General features: G+C 42.8%; 1 protein-coding gene across 4 annotated transcripts in view; it reads left to right on the top strand.

The window, feature by feature from the left end:
* The window catches only part of ntrk3b (neurotrophic tyrosine kinase, receptor, type 3b), a 356045-nt gene extending 338389 nt beyond the window's left edge, over positions 1–17656 (top strand). For all 4 annotated transcript variants that reach the window (XM_061765463.1, XM_061765464.1, XM_061765466.1 and 1 more), the window contains one exon: positions 8792–17656. In XM_061765463.1, coding sequence (XP_061621447.1) covers positions 8792–8977 — 186 coding nt within the window. In that variant the 3' untranslated portion in view covers positions 8978–17656. The remainder of the gene's footprint in view (positions 1–8791) is intronic.
* Positions 17657–17974: the final 318 nt, after the last annotated feature.

Genomic DNA, 17974 nt, shown 5'->3' with positions numbered 1-17974 from the left:
GGTGCAACACATTTTGCCTCTTTGCCATCAATCATACCCTATTGTGTGGCATCACAAAAAAAAATTATAAAAGCAATAATAATAATAATGCTAATAATTTGGTATTGCGTTTCAGTCTGCTGTGTTCTGTTCATTAACACACAGTTGTTGTACCTCTAAAATGCCTCTTCAAATTGGAACAAATTATTGAATAAGTTGTGTTTTTACGCCGCCATTAGCTGTGTGTGAAAGCAACACCGTAGTATATGTGTGTGTGTGTTACAGCATCCGCTCTTCCCCCAGTGGCAGCGACGGTGGTTTGGTAATTACCCACCCGAAAGAAAAACTCACATTCCAGCTTGAAATGGAGACAATCGGCGAGCATGTTGCTTGGAAAGGTCCGGCGAAGCAAAGTCTGAGTGTCAAAACAACAATTAGGCACATGGGTAATTGGAGTATTAAGTCCAACAATGGCAACAATCAGTCATACTGTTAGCGTGGTCTTAAGTAGACACCCTTGCAGTTTGCGCCGCTCCTTTTCAATTTTTAATATAGATCCACTTTGTGTTTGTCAAAACAGGAGACAATCACCATGACTTTGTTTAAATGTACCAAGTGTCGACCACCGTGAGTAATGTAATGTTTTAGCAAAACATTACCTTTTATTTTTTTGTCATGACAAGCAAAGCAATCAGTCTCCTTTGTGTATCTCCGTTACTGCGGACCAATGTGATACACTCACAACTAGACTTTACACCGATTTTATCGGCCTTATCAGTATCGGCCGATAATTAGCATTTTATGCTGATCGGCTTTTATGTCATAATTCGCCGATCCGATCGCTCCGCAATAGACATTTACTCCGCGTCGCCATCGTGCACAGTATATTTGAATCCAAAAGCTAGTTTATTTTTAGCCTTGTCGCGTGTCTTTTGGCGTAGTCCTGTAAATATCTGACGGCCAATAAAGTTATTTAGAAAAAAAAACATGTCCGCGGTGTGAAACAGACAAGACATAATGCACGGATCAGACTACAATACAAATTTGCTCTTTCACGATTGCACTATGTCAGACTACTGCAGTAAAATCTTGTATTCCGATACAACCGCATCCCGTTTTTTCCGATCACTGGGCTTCATCGTGTCAACGCAAACGCGACCGGATACACTCGTTACCATGGCGACGACAACGATAATGGATCGCGCCGTGTGTTGGTAAGAACAAAATGGGGAAAAACGTGTGTTGGTGGTCAGGAGAGGACGTTCGTTTAAGGCTTGCTTCAGGTATGTTCACGTACTTTTAATACGATACGGCTCGCAAGCAGCCAACAAAAACGTTATGTAGCCTAGCAAGCTAGTGGTACTACGAACGGTTGGACGTAAACATGCCGCCGTTCTGTCGAATCATGCTCTAAAGTTTCGGTGTGGGTGAAGTAAATTAATTAAAAATAAAGTAATTTAATTACAGTAAGGTAGCACGTTGTAATGTTGGTTTGACCTGACTGATTACAATACATGACCTGACTATAGCAGTGATTTCCAACCTTAATGGAGCCAAGGAACATATTTTACAATTGAAAAATCTCACGGCACACCAACAAACAAAAATGTCACAAAAAGTGGATACATTAATTACTGTATTTACTTCCTGCCATCGAATAGAAGACCATTCATTCATCTGTCACTATGCCTCACTGGCATAAATAGATGAACAAAGATACATTATCTATTTTTTGAGCAATTAAGTACACAAGTATATGCAGTAAATGAACAGGTCATTTAAATAGACACATTCCTCCATCATGTGATCGGATCGGTGATTGGTTATCATTTTTTTTTAAACTCCCTGATCGGCCCCAAAAATTCTGATCGTGTGAAGTCTACTCACAACCATACAAAACAGATTAAGCTATTAACAACGCAATACTCCAGTTATGATACAATTTTCTCCAGTTATGATGCAATCTGATTCACTTCAATTACAATGCAGTATGATTCACTTAAATCCATATGATTGATTTCATTTAGAATGTGACATAAGTCACTACGTGATATGATATGACTAACTCCACTTAAGATGCAATTTCATTCAATTCACGTTACAGCCCTTGTGCCACAACTTAAACGTGGTATGAGCAGGCCTAAATTTGGATGGACTTTCTGGCAACAAGGTCTCACTCCGCCTAGCGCATCTCCAAGGGCACACCGTTGCTGCGCTGACACCGCCCACCTTGGCAAGTCTGCCAATGCACAGCGAGTCTTGGTCTTGCACAAAAATGAAAATATATCACTGAGAATAGAGCCCTCAGTAACCAAAATGGCACATGCTCCGTCCGAGCGGAAGCCAAAGGACACAACCTTGCTGCGCAGATGGCTCTGCCAAATAGGCAAACACGCGCAGGCATGAATATCAAGATGTGCACGTTCCGCAGTCTATGAAGATAGAGCATTTAATTTTCAATTTGCAATGCCAAATGATTCATGAGAATTATGATTCATATAAAGCGACTTGGCGGCATGGTGGAAAACTGGTTAGCACATCTGCCTCACGGTTCTGAGGACCCGGTATTAAATCCGGCCACGCCCGTGGGGAGTTTGCATATTCACTCCGTGCCCACTTGGGTTTTCTCCGGGTACTCCGGTTTCCTCCCACATTCCAAAAATATGCACGGTAGGTTAATCAAATACTCTGAATTGCCCGTAGGTGTGACTGCGAGTGCGAATGGTTGGTTGTTTAGAAGTGCCCTGCGATCGGCTGGCAACCAGTTCAAGCTGTACCCTGCCTCTCGGCCACAGTTAGCTGGGATAGGCTCCAGCACGCCTGTGACCCTAGTGAGGATACCGTAAGCAGTACGGAAAATGGATGGATGGATGGATAGATAAAACTACTCCTGATATGATACACTTTAATTACAACGCTGGTGTCAAACTCAAGGCCCGCCACATTATTTTATGTGGTCCGGAAAAGCAAATCATGTGCATCAATTTCATCCATCCATCCATCCATTTTCTGAGCCGCTTCTCCTCACTAGGGTCGCGGGCGTGCTGGAGCCTATCCCAGCTGTCATCGGGCAGGAGGCGGGGTACACCCTGAACTGGTTGCCAGCCAATCGCAGGGCACATACGAACAAACGACCATTCGCACTCACAGTCACACCTGTGGGCAATTTAGAGTCCCCAATTAATACATGTTTTTGGGATGTGGGAGGAAACCGGAGTGCCCGGAGAAAACCCACGCAGGCACGGGGAGAACATGCAAACTCCACACAGGCGGTGCCGGGGATTGAACCCCGCTCCTCAGAACTGTGAGGCAGACGTTCCACCGTGCCGCCGCATCAATTTCATGTTTGTTGGTAAAATACCCAAATTGAAATTTTTTTTCACTTATTAACGTTGAGATATTGCAACCATTTTTGTGTTACCAATTCCTGTTTTAAAATAAACTGAATAATAGTTGAACAAACCTTTTTTTACTGGCTTGTAATTTCAAAACTAGTTATCCATCAATTTCTTGTTTTCTGTACATGTAATAATATGAGGCAAGCATACTTTTATTATGGGTTCACAGGTTCATAGGGTTTAATGCCCCCCCCCCCCCCCCCCCCCCCCCGAGGGAAACCATAACTACGATGTGGCCCTCGACTAAAAATTTGTTTGACACCCCTGAATTACAAATTTATACAATCCGATTCACTCAAATTTTGCAAATGCAAATCATTTCAATTGCTTATCGGTGTGATACAATTAGCTACTATTAAATTTGTTTTCCCCAAACTCCGAGTGTTCAGTTTGCTATGCCAAATGATTCACTAGAATATTATTTATGTGATGCAACTCCTGATTCGATACACTCAAATTACGAATAGATGCAATCGGATTCCCTCCAATTATGATGTGATACGGTACTGTACAATTCACGCAGTTACAATTTTTTCCCCACACTCATAATGTTCAATTACAATGCCAAACGTATTACAATGATGATTTAAATAAAGATACTCCTGATGTGTCCAATTACCAGTATACTGATGTTGATGTATCTCTGTGTTCTTGTTTCTAATATTGTTAAGTGCATTGGGATGCCTCGGTGTGACTTTGCGACATAAAAAAAACAAGAAACCTGAAACGAGATACAGTACGATTCACTCCAACTATGATGTGAGGCAAATCATATCAATTGTGATTGAGCATGCATCCATCCATCCATTTTCCTCTGATTATCCGAGGTCAGGTCATTGGGGCAGCAGCCTCAGCAGGGAAGCCCAGACTTCCCTATTCCCAGCCGCTTCCTGCAGCTCTTCCCAGGGGATCCCGAGGCGTTCCCAAGCCAGCCGAGAGACATAATCTCTCCAGCGTGTCCTGGGTCGTCCCCGGGGTCTCCTCCCGGTGGGACATGCCCAGAACACCTCAACAGGGAGGCGTCCATGAGGCATCCTAAACAGATGCCAAGCCACCTCATCTGGCTCCTCTCAATGTGGAGGAGCAGCGGTTCTACTCTGAGTCCCTCCCAGATGACCGAGCTTCTCACCCTATCTCTAAGGGAGAGCCCGGACACCCTGCAGAGGAAACTCATTTCGGTTGCTTGTATCCGGGATCTTGTTCTTTCGGTCATGAGCCCACAACTCGTGACCATAGGTGAGGGTAGGAACGTAGATCGTAAATCAAGAGCTTCGCCTTTCGGCATCTCTGCAGACACTGCACCGTTCCGCCTGCCGATCTCCCGTTCCATTCTTCCCTCACTTATGAACAAGACCACAAGATACTTGAATTCCTCCACTTAGGGCAGAATCTCACCCGGAGAGGGCACTCCACCCTTTTCCGACTGAGGACCATGGTCTCAGATTTGGAGGTGCTGATTCTCATCCCAGCCGCTTCACACTCGGCTGCGAACCGCTCCAGTGAGAGTCGGAGATCACGGCTTGATGAAGCCAACAGAACCACATCATCTACAAAAAGCAGAGATGCAATACTAAGGCCACCAAACCGGACAGAGCCCCTCTACGCCTCGGCTGCGCCTAGAAATTCTGTCCATAAAAGTTAGGAATAGAATCTGTGACAAAGGGCAGCCTTGGCGGAATCCAACCCTCACCGGAAATGAGTCCGACTTACTGCCGGCAATGCGGACCAAACTCTGACACTGGTTGTACAGGGACCGAACAGCCCATATCAGCGGGTTCGGCACCCCATGCACCCGAAGCACCCCCCACAGGACTCCCCGAGGGACGCGCTCGAACGCCTTCTCGAAGTCCACAAAACACGTAGGCTGGTTGGGCAAACTCCCATCCTCGAGGACCCTGCAGAGGGTGGAGAGGTGGTCCACTGTTCTACGGCCAAGACGAAAACCACACTGATCCTCCCGAATCTGAGATTCGACTTCCCGACAGACGCTCCTCTCCAGCACCCCTGAATAGACCTTACCAGGAAGGCTGAGGAGTGTGAGCCCTCTGTAGTTGGAACACACCCACCACCATCCCAGTCTGCCAATCCAGAGGCACTGTCCACGCGATGTTGCAGAGGCGTGTCAACCAGGACAGCCCCACAACGTCCCGAGTCGAGGTCAGCAGTGCCCCATCCCCACTATACACAGTCCTGAGACGCCGGCTGGTGGACCAGAATTTCCTCGAAGCCGTTCGGAAATCGTTCTCCATGCCCTCACCGAACCCCTCTTGCCTCAGCAACCACCAAAGCCGCATTCCACTTGGCCAGCCGGTACCTATCAGCTGCCTAAGGAGTCCCACAGGCCAAAAAAGCCTGATAGGACTCCTTCTTCAGCTTGACGGCATCCCCGCCACTGGTGTCCACCAACGTGTTCGGGGATTGCCGCCACGACAGGCACAGACTACCTCACGGCCACAGGTCCAGTCGGCCGCCTCGGCAATAGAGTCGCGGAACATGGTCCACTCGGACTCAATGTCCCCCGCCTTTCCCGAGATGTGGGTGAAGTTCTCCCGGAGGTGGGAGTTGAAACTCCTTCTGACGGGATTCTGACAGACGTTCCCTGCAGACCCTCACAATACATTAGGGCCTGCCAGGTTGGACTGGCATCTTCCCCACATCGGAGCCAACACACCACCAGGTGGTGATCAGTTGACAGCTCCGCCCCTCTCTTCACCATAGTGTCCAAGACATGTGTACACCCTTATGCTTGAACCTGGTGTTCGTTATGGACAATCCGTGGTGAACACAGGATTTCAATGACAGAACACCACTCGGGTTCTGACCGGGGGAGGCCGTTCCTCCCAATCACGCACCTCCAAGTCTCACTGTCATTGTCCGATGGAGTCCCCAGCAGGAGTGCTCTCCAGCACCCCCTCCAAGGACTCCAAATAGGGTGGGTACTCTGAACTGCTCTTTGGTGCATAGTCACAACAGTCAGGACCTGTCCCCCCACCCAAAGGCGGAGGAAGGCTACCCTCTCGTCCACTGGGGTGAACCCCAATGTACAGGCGCCGAGCCGGGGGACAATAAGTATACCCACTACTGCTCGGCGCCTCTCACCGTGGGCAACTCCAGGGCGGAAGAGAGTCCAACCCCTCTCGAGAGGACTGGTACCAGAGCCCAAGCCGTGTATGGAGGCGAGTCCGACTATATCTAGTCGGAACTTCTCGACCTCGCACTCCAGCTCGGGCTCCTTCCCTGCCAGATAGGTGACATTCCACGTCCCTGGAGCCTGCTTCTGTACCCAGGCATCGGATCGCCAAGGTCCCCGCCTTTGGTCACCGCCCAGCTCAAAATAGGGGTTTTTGGAGCTGTGATTTTTCTGGTTCCTCACCTAGGACCTGTTTGCCATGGGTGACCCTGCCAGGGGCATAAAGCCCCAGACAACTTAGCTCCTAGGATCATTGGGACACAAAAACCCCTCCACCACGATAAGGTGACAGCTCAAGGAGGGGGTGATTGAGTAGTTAGTAGTAATTATAAATGACTCCAGTTACAATTTTTCCTCTACATTTCTGTTATTAAGATTATGATGCCAAATTAATTCATTAAAATTATGATTTACAGTGGGTACGGAAAGTATTCAGCCCCTTAATTTTTTCACTCTTTGTTATATTGCAGCCATTGGCTAAAATCATTTAATTTCATTGTTTTCCTCATTAATATACACACAGCACCCCATAATGAAAGAAAAAACAAAATTGTTGCAATTTTTGCAGATTTATTAAAAAAGAAAACCTGAAATATCACACAGCCATAAGTATTCAGACCCTTTGCTGTGACACTTTGCTATTTAAATCGGGTGCTGTCCATTTCTTCTGATCATCCTTGAGATGGTTCTACACCTTCATTAGAGTCCAACTGTGTTTGATTATACTGATTGGACTTGATTAGGAAAGCCACACACCTGTCTATATAAGACCTTACAGCTCAAAGTGCATGTCAGAGCAAATGAGAATCATGAGTTCAAAGGAACTGCCTGAAGAGCTCAGAGACAAAATTGTGGCAATGCACAGATCTGGCCAAGGTTACAAAAATAATTCTGCTGCACTTAAGGTTCCTAAGAGCACAGTGGCCTCCATAATCCTTAAATGAAAGACGTTTGAACCCTTCCTAGAGCTGGCCGTCCGGCCAAACTGAGCAATCAGGGGAGAAGAGCCTTGGTGAGAGAGGTAAAGAATAATCCAAAGATCACTGTGGCTGAGCTTCAGGGATGCAGTCGGGAGATGGGAGAAAGTTCTAGAAAGTCAACCTTCACTGGAGCCCTCCACCAGTCTGGGCTTTATGGCAGAGTGCCCGACGGAAGCCTCTCCTCAGGCAAGACACATGAAAGCCCGCATGGAGTTTGCTAAAAAAAACACCTCCAAGATGGTGAGAAATAAGATTCTCTGGTCTGATGAGACCAAGATAGAAATTGTTGGCCTTAATTCTAAGTGTTATGTGTGGAGAAAACAGGCACTGCTCATCACCTATCCAATACAGTCGCAACAGTGAAGCATGATGGTGGCAGCATCGTGCTGTGGGGGTGTTTTTCAGCAGCAGGGACAGGACGACTGGTTGCAATCGAAGGAAAGATGAATGCGGCCAAGTACAGGGATATCCTGGACAAAAACCTTTTCCAGAATGCTCAGGACCTCAGACTGTGCTGAAGGTTCACCTTCTAACAAGACCATGACACTAAGCACACAGCTAAAATAACGAAGGCGTGGCTTCAGAACAACTCTGTGACTGTTCTTGAATGGCCCAGCCAGAGCCCTGACTTAAACCCAATTGAGCATCCCTGTAGAGACCTGAAAATGACTGTCCACCAACGTTAACCATCCAACCTGAACGAACAGGAGCGGATCTGCAAGGAGGAATGGCAGAGGATCCCCAAATCCGGGTGCGAAAAACTTGTTGCATCATTCCCAAAAAGACTCGTGGCTGTATTAGCTCAAAAGGGTGCTTCTACTAAATACTGAGCAAAGAGTCTAAATACTTATGGTTGTGTGATATTTCAGTTTTTCTTTTTTAATAAATGTGCAAAACTTGGATACACTCGTCAACAATTCCGTTTTGTTTCTCTCAGTATGGGGTGCTGTGTATACATTATTGAGGAAAAAAATGAACTTAAATGATTTTAGAAAATGGCTGGAATATAACAAAGAGTGAAAAATTGAAGAGGGTCTGAATACTTTCCGTACCCACTGTATATAAAGGTACGCCTGATATGATACGATACACTCCAATTACAAATATAAACATTTGCAATTGTTTGCAATCATTCGCTCCAATTACAGTATGGTGCAAATCATTCCAACTGCGTTTCAGTACAATACGATTCATTCAATTTACGATTCCCCCACCCCCCACTAATGTGTCTACTCCGCCCACAGGTCATCGACTGCATCACGCAGGGCCGTGTGCTGGACCGGCCCCGCATTTGCCCCAAGGAGGTTTACGACATCATGCTAGGCTGCTGGCAGCGGGAGCCGCAGCAGCGACTGAACATCAAGGACATCCAGAAGGTCCTGTTCGCCATGGGGAAGGCCACGCCCGTCTATCTAGACATCCTGGGCTAGAGACCGATCCAGTACAGGAATAGCCAAACTGACCCCCTGCACCACTGTTGAGGAAAACCACCTACAATGTTTGGGAAGGACTTAAGTGCCTGCAACACTTTTGGATATAGTGGATAAAACATTAAAAAAACAAAAAAAACAACAACAACAAAAAATACGCACTTTTACATTTTGTTTACTTGCTGTACAGGTTTGAAGATATTTCTTTTTCCCTTGAAAACACAAGTATTTGAGATTGACGACAAAAAAGGGCCACAGTTTGATAAGAAGAGTTAGAATCCCCCTTGGTATTTGGTTTTATGAATATATATCGAAATGTTACGTATATTTTATATTTATTTCTTCTCTTGTCGAGCTCCCGACAGGGCACCCCCCGCCCTGCCCGAGATGCCGCCGACCAAAACTGTTTAGACTTTTAAAAAGGATGGAAGCCTTACTTTGCACTCTGATTGGCTGGAATGGGATGCGGTTAACATGCACCGGCGGCAGGAGGAGGAGAGGACCAATCAGACAAACAGACAAATCTATTTTAATTTAAAAAGGAAAAAAAACAAAAAAGAGAATGTACATATTGTAAAGTTCTACGTGTCAAAAGTTATGTTAACTTATTTTTTGCCAACTTTTATTTTCCATTCCTTTTCTGACTGTGATCGGGTGGCTAACAAAGACACGACGCCTCACCACTCCACTCGCTTGGAATATACTGTAGCGTTCCTGCGGCCCATTCGTTCACACACACCAATGAGCTGTCATTTATAGATGGGGAAAACAGGTTTTTTTTAACTAGAGTAAGAACTTAGCTATTTTTAGTGTCAGGTGTTTTCCCCCCTTGCAAGGAAACTCACAGAGGAAATTTTGGCCTTTAATAATTCAACATTTTCTTTCTTTGCTTATGTTCTTTCTTGCCGGGAGTTAGCCGAGGCGCTCGCTATCATGTTCAAGAAGAAAGCCACCACTGTCAAGGGAGCCCCTCAAAAGAGCTCGGAAACAGGCTAAAGCATAAACAGTGAATTTATGCAAATAGCGATCACAGCGTCAGCAGCGTCAGGAGTTATTGTCTATACGTCTAGACATTTCTGCCAGCAGGGGGTGCTTCTGAATCTCTCCACCTTGTGGTCTTTGGTCAAAATGTGACCATGTGGACCTGAGTTACTGGAGTTAAGTGTCATGAAACTTCACAGCCAAACTCCGTCCAAATTGTGCTGACTTCCTGGGTCTTTTTGAGCATAGCCTCTTGAGACTTTTTTGTGGGTGTACTTGAGATAGACATGTCCACCAAATTGGCTTTTGGGTTTATTTTTTATTAGTTTTTTGCTTTGACCTTAGGTGCGGACTTATTAGAGTTTCGTGTTTTACTGCGAGTTACCACACTCCACCCACAAGCAACAACAAAAAATCAAATCCCTCACAATTTAGCGTCGCCCATCTCTGAAGTATATGAAGTTCAAATTTGGTAGAAATCGTTCAAAATCTCTAGGACAAGCCAGTTGTTGAAGGACCCCTGAAAATGGCCAAACGTGATTTTTTTTTTCCGGGATTACTCATGACAGACATGGCTACTACATTTCATACTGCACGGTGAAACTGGCTTTGGTGGAGTGTTTTAGGGGAGGAAACGGGAGGCATCTATTTGAGGGATGCGTCTATTTCTTCAAATAAATTGAGACACGACAGCGATGCTAGCACTCTCTAGCACACTTAGAAAGCACATTTAGCCTGAGCTCATGCCACGGAAGCAGATTTTCCCTTTTTCTTTTCAACTTTCTGCTGCATGCTGTGCCTTACTGCTGTGGAGTCAGAGCAAAAGGTCCGAATTTACACTACAAAAGGTTAGGGATATTGTGCTTTTTGAAATTTTAGGATGAACTTAAATTGCACTATAATCTTTGCAAGCGAACTTAGTTTCTCTAAACCTTTGAATGTACATCCAATTGGTTTTAGTACTTTTTGCACAATTTACTGTTCTCGAAGAAGCATGAGATTGCATAGATTATATTACATTACATTTCTGGTTCAGTTAGAATTAAAATTTAAACAGTCCTCTTCATCATGCTGTTCACATTTTGACATCATGACACCAAGGTGACGCCTAACAATTGATCAACAATATCCTGCCATTGGGAGCTTCAAACAGGATGGTCTCAGAAGGGAGTGGCCCTTAAATTTCAAGTGACATCAGCAGGTTGCAACAGATTCAGAGAGACAGAAAGAATCACAGTAAGGTGTAGAAGTGGACGTTCTTGAAAATTAAGAATAAAACAAATGCTGCAAATGTTGCTCTTGTGCTCCTTGTGAGAGAATATCAAGTTGTACAAAATCAAATAAAACATTGACCAGTTAGATGTATGCATTCAAATGTTTACAGAAAGTCTACTTAAGTTAACCTGTTAAGGTTTTAGTACATTTTAGGTTTGTCTTGACATCTCCCCCGAAAGTCCAATATGGGTAAGTTTTTGAGAGTAGTGTAAAAGTATAGCCCCCTTTCTCAAATTCTTAGATTTTTGCATAGTTTCCACACTTTAATCTTTAACATTATCAAACAAATTGTAATTTCTATCAGACCTATATAACCCAACTTAACTTAAAATGCTGTTTTTAAATGGTGATTTCATATTTTTAAGGAAAAAAAAAAAACAAACTTACCTGGCCCTGTGTGAAAAAGTAATGCCGCCCCCGTATTAGATCATGAATGAATCGTGGCTAATCACAACTTTTGGTTAATTTTCACTGATCACACCCAAGCCTGATTACCTCCAGACCTGTTCAATCAAGAAATCACTAAAACACAACCTGTCTGACGAAATCAAGTCGGACAAAATATCTAAAAACGCTGCAACAAAATGACACGATCCACAGAAATTCCAGAACAGTCGAGAAATAAAGAATTGACATCTTATCAGTCTGGAAAGGGTTACAAAGCCATTTCTAAAGCTTTAGGATTCCAGCAAACCATAGGGAGAGCCATTAACCTCAAATGGAGAAATTATGGAACGGTGGTGACTCTTTCTAGGAGTGGCCGACCTACAAAGATTACCCCATAGAAAAGCAATGACTCATCCAGGAGGCCACAATGGAACTCAAGACAACTTCTAAAGAACTGCAGGCCTCCCTTGCCTCAGTTAAGGTCAGTGCTCATGACACAACAATAAGGAAGAGACTGGGCAAAAATGGCATCAATGACAAGAGTTCCAAGGCAAAAACCACTGCTGACCAAACAGAACATAAAGGCTCATCTTACTTTTGTAAAAAATTCAGTAAACAACTGAATGATTTCCCAAACTTTTGGGAGAATATTATATGCACTGACGAGATGAAAATTGAGCTTTTCAGAAGGTGTGTGTCTCGTTACATCTGGTGTAAATGTAGCACAACTTTTCAGAAAAAGAACATCATACCAACAGTCAAACATGGTGGTGGTAGTGTGATGGTCTTGGACTGCGTTGCTCCTCCTTCAGGACCTGGACAACTTGCTATGATTGATGGAACCATGAATTCAGCTCTTTAACAGAAAATCCTGAAGGAGAATGTTCAGCCATCAGTTTGTGAACTCACCACTTGGGTTCTGCAGCAGGATAACGATCCAAAACACACCAAGTCAACTTCTGAATGGCTTAAAAAAATACTAATAAGTGGCCTAGTCAAAGTCCAGACTAAAATCTGATTGAAATGCAGTGGCATTACCTTAGAAAGGCCATTCATGCTTGAAAACCCTCAGTCTCTGCTGGATTCAAACAATTCTGCAAGGAAGAGTGAGACCAAATGTCTCGATAGAGATGTGAAAGACTCATTGCCAGTTATAGAAAACGTTTGATTTCAGTTGTTGCTGCTGAGGATGGCCCAAGCACTTATTAGGTTTAGGGGGCCATTACTTTTTCACACAGGGCCAGGTATATTTTGAATATTTTGTTTTCCTTAATAAATGAAATCACCATTTAAAAACAGCATTTTAAGTTCACTTGGTTCATATTTGTCTGATATTTATATTTGTTTTGATCTTAAACATTAAAGTGGGGAAAGTATGCAAAAATCTAAGAATTTGAGAAGGGATCCAATACTTTTTCACGCCACTATAAGTTTGTTGCCAAAATTTGAAGAGGAAGTTAGCCACTTGCAAACTTACCTAAGTCACCCCCGTGAGGCTGCTAGCCAGCAAGCTCCACCGGGACTCAACAAACCCGATTAGCGCTTAATTAGCGAACTTCAGACGAGCCGAAAGATATATATATTTTTCCTTTTTATTTCAAGGTCGCTGCTTCAGCCTGTTTCCGATGAGGGAAAATGTTACAGTGCAAACCGAGCGTGTTTTTCTTTTTTCCGCTAACACGTAAATGTCAGTCTGCAACCGAACAGTATTTTATCTCGACCATCTCATCATCAAGAAAAACGTTGCTTATGCTTCACAATTCTTTTCTGTGCTCTTTTATCAGAGAGCTACACTTGTCGTCACACCCATGGCCTTTTGAGTGACGACAAGCTGATAAAAAGAGCTTCTTGTGCCTCAAGCAGGTACTTTATCCATCGAGCAGGGAGTAGCAAATTGTGACGCATTTTTTATCATTTTCTCAGATTCATTTACATTTACATGCCCGCTTTAGTTCAGCTAACCACTTAGACATAAGGTCAAATGTTTATTAGGGCCAAGACGAAAACAAAAGTGGTAAGTAGGTGGTCACATTAGGAGAATAAATGTATGTAATGTATTATTTTTTTTTCAGTAATTTCGTCATTTTAAAACTGTCCATGACAAGGTATGTTAACTCTTAAAAACACTTCTGGCTGATGATCGAACAAACCGAATTTCATCGTTTGTAATACTTTAAACATTTTGAAACATTCATTCAACATTCTGCTTGAAAAAATTACTTTCCCATAAAAATAATAGCTGTATTTCCATAAATAGTGCAACTTTTTTTCTTAATACAGTGAACCTCTGCTATTGGCAGGGAAGAGGGACCTAGCCCTGCTTCAAATAGCAAAAATCTGCAACTAAAACTCAGCACAAAAACAACGAATAGGTGAGTTTCTCAGCAAATAATGGAGGAGTCCATCCATCCATCCATTTTCTGTACCGCTTCTCCTCACTAGGGTCGCGGGCGTGCTGGACCCTATCCCAGCTAACTTTGGGCGAGAGGCGGGGTACACCCTGAACTGGTCACCAACCAATCACAGCGCACATATAAACAAACACGAATAGTGAATTTTGCAATACACTGATTTCACGCTATTAAAAATGTAATATTTTCTTGACAATCATGATTTTTTTTCACCCCAAAATTTTCTCAAAACTAAAGTTTCTCTTTAAATTGTTTACAATTTATTCTTCAAACTTTTTTTTCATAAAACTATGGACTTCTTTGTCTCATAAATAGACATTTTTATTCCACAATATTATTTATTTCAAAAAATTACTTTCACATAAAAATTATGGCTTTTGGGAATATTACATCTTTTTTGCCCTTACAGTGGGTATGGAAAGTATTCAGACCCCCTTAAATTTTCACTCTATTTAATATTGCAGCCATTTCCTCCTTGCAGATCCTTTCCAGTTCTGTCAGGTTGGATGGTGAAGGTTGGTGGGCAGCCATTTTCAGGTCTTTCCAGAGATGCTCAATTGGGTTTAAGTCGGGGCTCTGTCTGGGCCATTCAAAAAGAGTCACGGAGTTGTTCTGAAGCCACTCCTTCGGTATTTTAGCTGTGTGCTTAAGGTCATTGTCTTTTTTGAAGGTGAACCTTCGGCCCAGTCTGAGGTCCTGAGCACTCTCGAGGTTTTCTTTCGTCCAGGATATCCCTGTACTTGGCCGCATTCATCTTGTCCCTGCAGCTGAAAAACACCCCCGCAGCATGATGCTGCCACCACCATGCTTCACTGTTGGCACTGTATTGGACAGGTGATGAGCAGTGCCTGGTTTTGTCCACACATGCCACTTAGAATTAAGGCCAACAATTTCTATCTTGGTCTCATCAGACCAGAGAATCTTATTTCTCACCATCTTGGAGTCTTTCAGGTGTTTTTTTTTAGCAAACTCCATGCGGGCTTTCATGCGTCTTGGACTGAGGAGAGGCTTCCGTCGGGCACTCTGCCATAAAGCCCAGACTGGTGGAGGGCTCCAGTGAAGGTTGACTTTCTAGAACTTTCTCCCATCTCCCGACTGCATCCCTGAAGCTCAGCCACAGTGATCTTTGGCTTCTTCGTTACCTCTCTCACCATGGCTCTTCTCCCCCGATTGCTTAGTTTGGCCAGACGGCCAGCTCTAGGAAGGGTTCTGATCGTCCCAGACGTCTTCCATTTCAGGATTATGGAGTGGCCTCCGTACTCTTAGGAACCTTAAGTGCAGCAGAATTTTTTTTGTAACGTTGGCCAGATCTGTGCCTTGCCACAATTCGGTCTCTGAGCAGTTCAGGCAATTTCTTTGACCTCATGATTCTCATTTGTTCTGACATGCACTGTGAGCTGTAAGGTCTTATATAGATAGGGGTGTGGCTTTCCTCATCAAGTCCAATCAGTATAATCAAACACAGTTGGACTCCAATGAAGGTGTAGAACCATTTTAAGGATGACCAGAAGAAATGGACAGCACCCGAGTTACACAAACAGCAAAGGGTCTGAATACTTATGGCTGTGTGATATTTTAGTTTTTCTTTCGTAATGAATCAGCAAAAATGTCAACAATTACGTTTTTTTTCTGTCAATATGGTGTGCTGTGTGTACATTAATGAGGAAAAAAATGATCTTAAATCATTTTAACAAATGGCTTCAATATAACAAAGAGTGAAAATTTTAAGGGGGTCTGAAAACTTTCCGTACCCACTGTTTGTTCCAGTTTCATTCTCATAACACTGAAGGCTTTTTCTAACAATGTTAGACTTTATTCATCTAAAATTACGCTTTTTGTTTTTTCTTGACAACTACTGTATTTTCATAAAAATGGTCTCCCTTTCTGGTAATTTGAGACTTAATTCTCATTAAATTAATAGTGTAATTTTTCTTTGGTGTATCCTGACTTCATTTTTGTAAAATTAGGACTTGTTTTCTTATATCACGACTTCGTTATGGTTACATTATGATTTTCCCCCCTCAATTGTGTACTCATAGCAATACCGTGACCTCCGCTGCCTCTTTTCCTTCCTTCTTTCAGTATCCTCTATTATTTGCTGAAACACATGCTGTTGTATGGCAGGTAAAAGCCAGGTCTCATTGGCACCATCTAGTAGGATCTTGCTGCGCCACTGTTGAACTGAGGGGAGGAGCGTCATTCAGTCAGGCTATAGATGTGTGTAATAGTGCCTGTCTAAAAGTGCTTTGCCAACATCTTGTGGCATCTCTAGACAATTACAAACCTTTTTGAGTCAGTTATTCACTGATTTTTGCGGTAGGGCTCGGTCTCTGTATACGGCAGATTGCGGGGGTTCGCTGTACTACTGTATTACCTTTTTTTTTTTTTTAAAGCATCCCCTGTTCCTAATTTTGTACTTTATTCTCGTAAAATCCCTACTTTCTTAAAATGTAATCACTTTATTATCATCGTATTTTCGGGGAAAAAAAGTGTCTTTTTGGGATTTCTTTAACTGTTACAACTTTATTCTCGTAAAAGTTTAGTAATTGTACGACTTCATAAGACTTAATGCTATGAATCACATTATCATTTTCCTTACGCCATGGCCCCAATGGAGACTTATGTGCATCTTTGAATTCAATTTCACGTGGACTAACCTCACAAAACAAGTCTTGAAATTTGGTGTTGCAGTTGTTTCCCTGTGGACTTTTAGGGCATGGACAGCGAGTGTTGTGAGATATTTCAAGTATGGCGGGACAGCATCCATCCTCAGAAGGTTTTTGTGTATTCTCTTGTGGTGACCATCAAAGACATTCTGACACAGGTTGTGATCATTTGCAGGGTAAAACGCTTTCATGGTAAGTTCTTTCTTTTCACGGTTGAACTAATGGAACACTTTATATTTTTCTTTTTCTCCCCTCCTCGAGCAAAGCAAATGTTGGCTTCGTCTGACCATGTACTCATGTTACAGAATATAAAAATGTGGTATAAAAGCTGCGGTATATTAAGGTACTGGTATTCCATGATAGCTCTTTGTATTAATGTGACTCTCTCTCTTTAAGAAAATGTCTTAAAAAAAAACAACAACAACAACAACAATCAGATGAGATCCTTTTTTTTCCCTTCATTTTGTCCTGTCTTATAAAGATGTGTGAATTGGACAAAAAGAATCCTCTCTGTTGCATCTAAATGTTTTACACACCTGTGGACAGAAGGATGTTCTTCCATGTGTCCAAAAAAAAAGATTTTTATGATGCACAGACGCCTGGAAATTAAACTCCCTTCAAAGAAAAACATCAAATTGGGAAACAAAAATGTCATACTGCCAAGCTGAGTGAATTCAAATACTAATATTTGTTTACAAACTGACTTGAGGTTTACGGTTGTCCCGCTGCTCAGCCTGGCTTTTCAAGTTACTTTCATTTCTTTAACTTTTAATATGTGCACTTATTTAATCAAATACAATGTTAATAACTTATTTGATTAATTAAATAATTGTATTTAAAGACATCGCTCGAATCAGGAACCCTGTTATTTTTTAGTCTTACCAGACCCATTTTCTAATAAATGTAATCAATTTCATTTTTAATTGCTGTAATGATTAAATGTTTGATAAGTGTAATAATTTTGTGTATTTTTATTTCATCTCTAAATTCAATTTAAAGGCATTACCCCAGAAATTTAGCTCCAAACAAGAATGCTATTGATTTTGAGTGATATTGGGCCCAGTTTTCAATATGTGTAATGAGAATCTACTTATAAATTTAGAATTAACATTTAGTATCTATCTTGAACTTTAACTGGAAACAAGAATTCTAAATTTGAGTGATGTAAAACAATTTCATTCATTCATTCATGCATTTTCCATACCGCTTATCCTCACGATCCCAGCTAACTCTGGGCGAGAGGCGGGGTACACCCCAAATTGGTCGCCAGCCAATCG

This window comes from Phyllopteryx taeniolatus, chromosome 2 (genome assembly GCF_024500385.1).
Source record: "Phyllopteryx taeniolatus isolate TA_2022b chromosome 2, UOR_Ptae_1.2, whole genome shotgun sequence".
Taxonomy (NCBI): domain Eukaryota; kingdom Metazoa; phylum Chordata; class Actinopteri; order Syngnathiformes; family Syngnathidae; genus Phyllopteryx; species Phyllopteryx taeniolatus.
The sequence above is the reverse complement of the archived record's forward strand: the minus strand, read 5'-3'. Positions and strand labels throughout refer to the sequence as shown.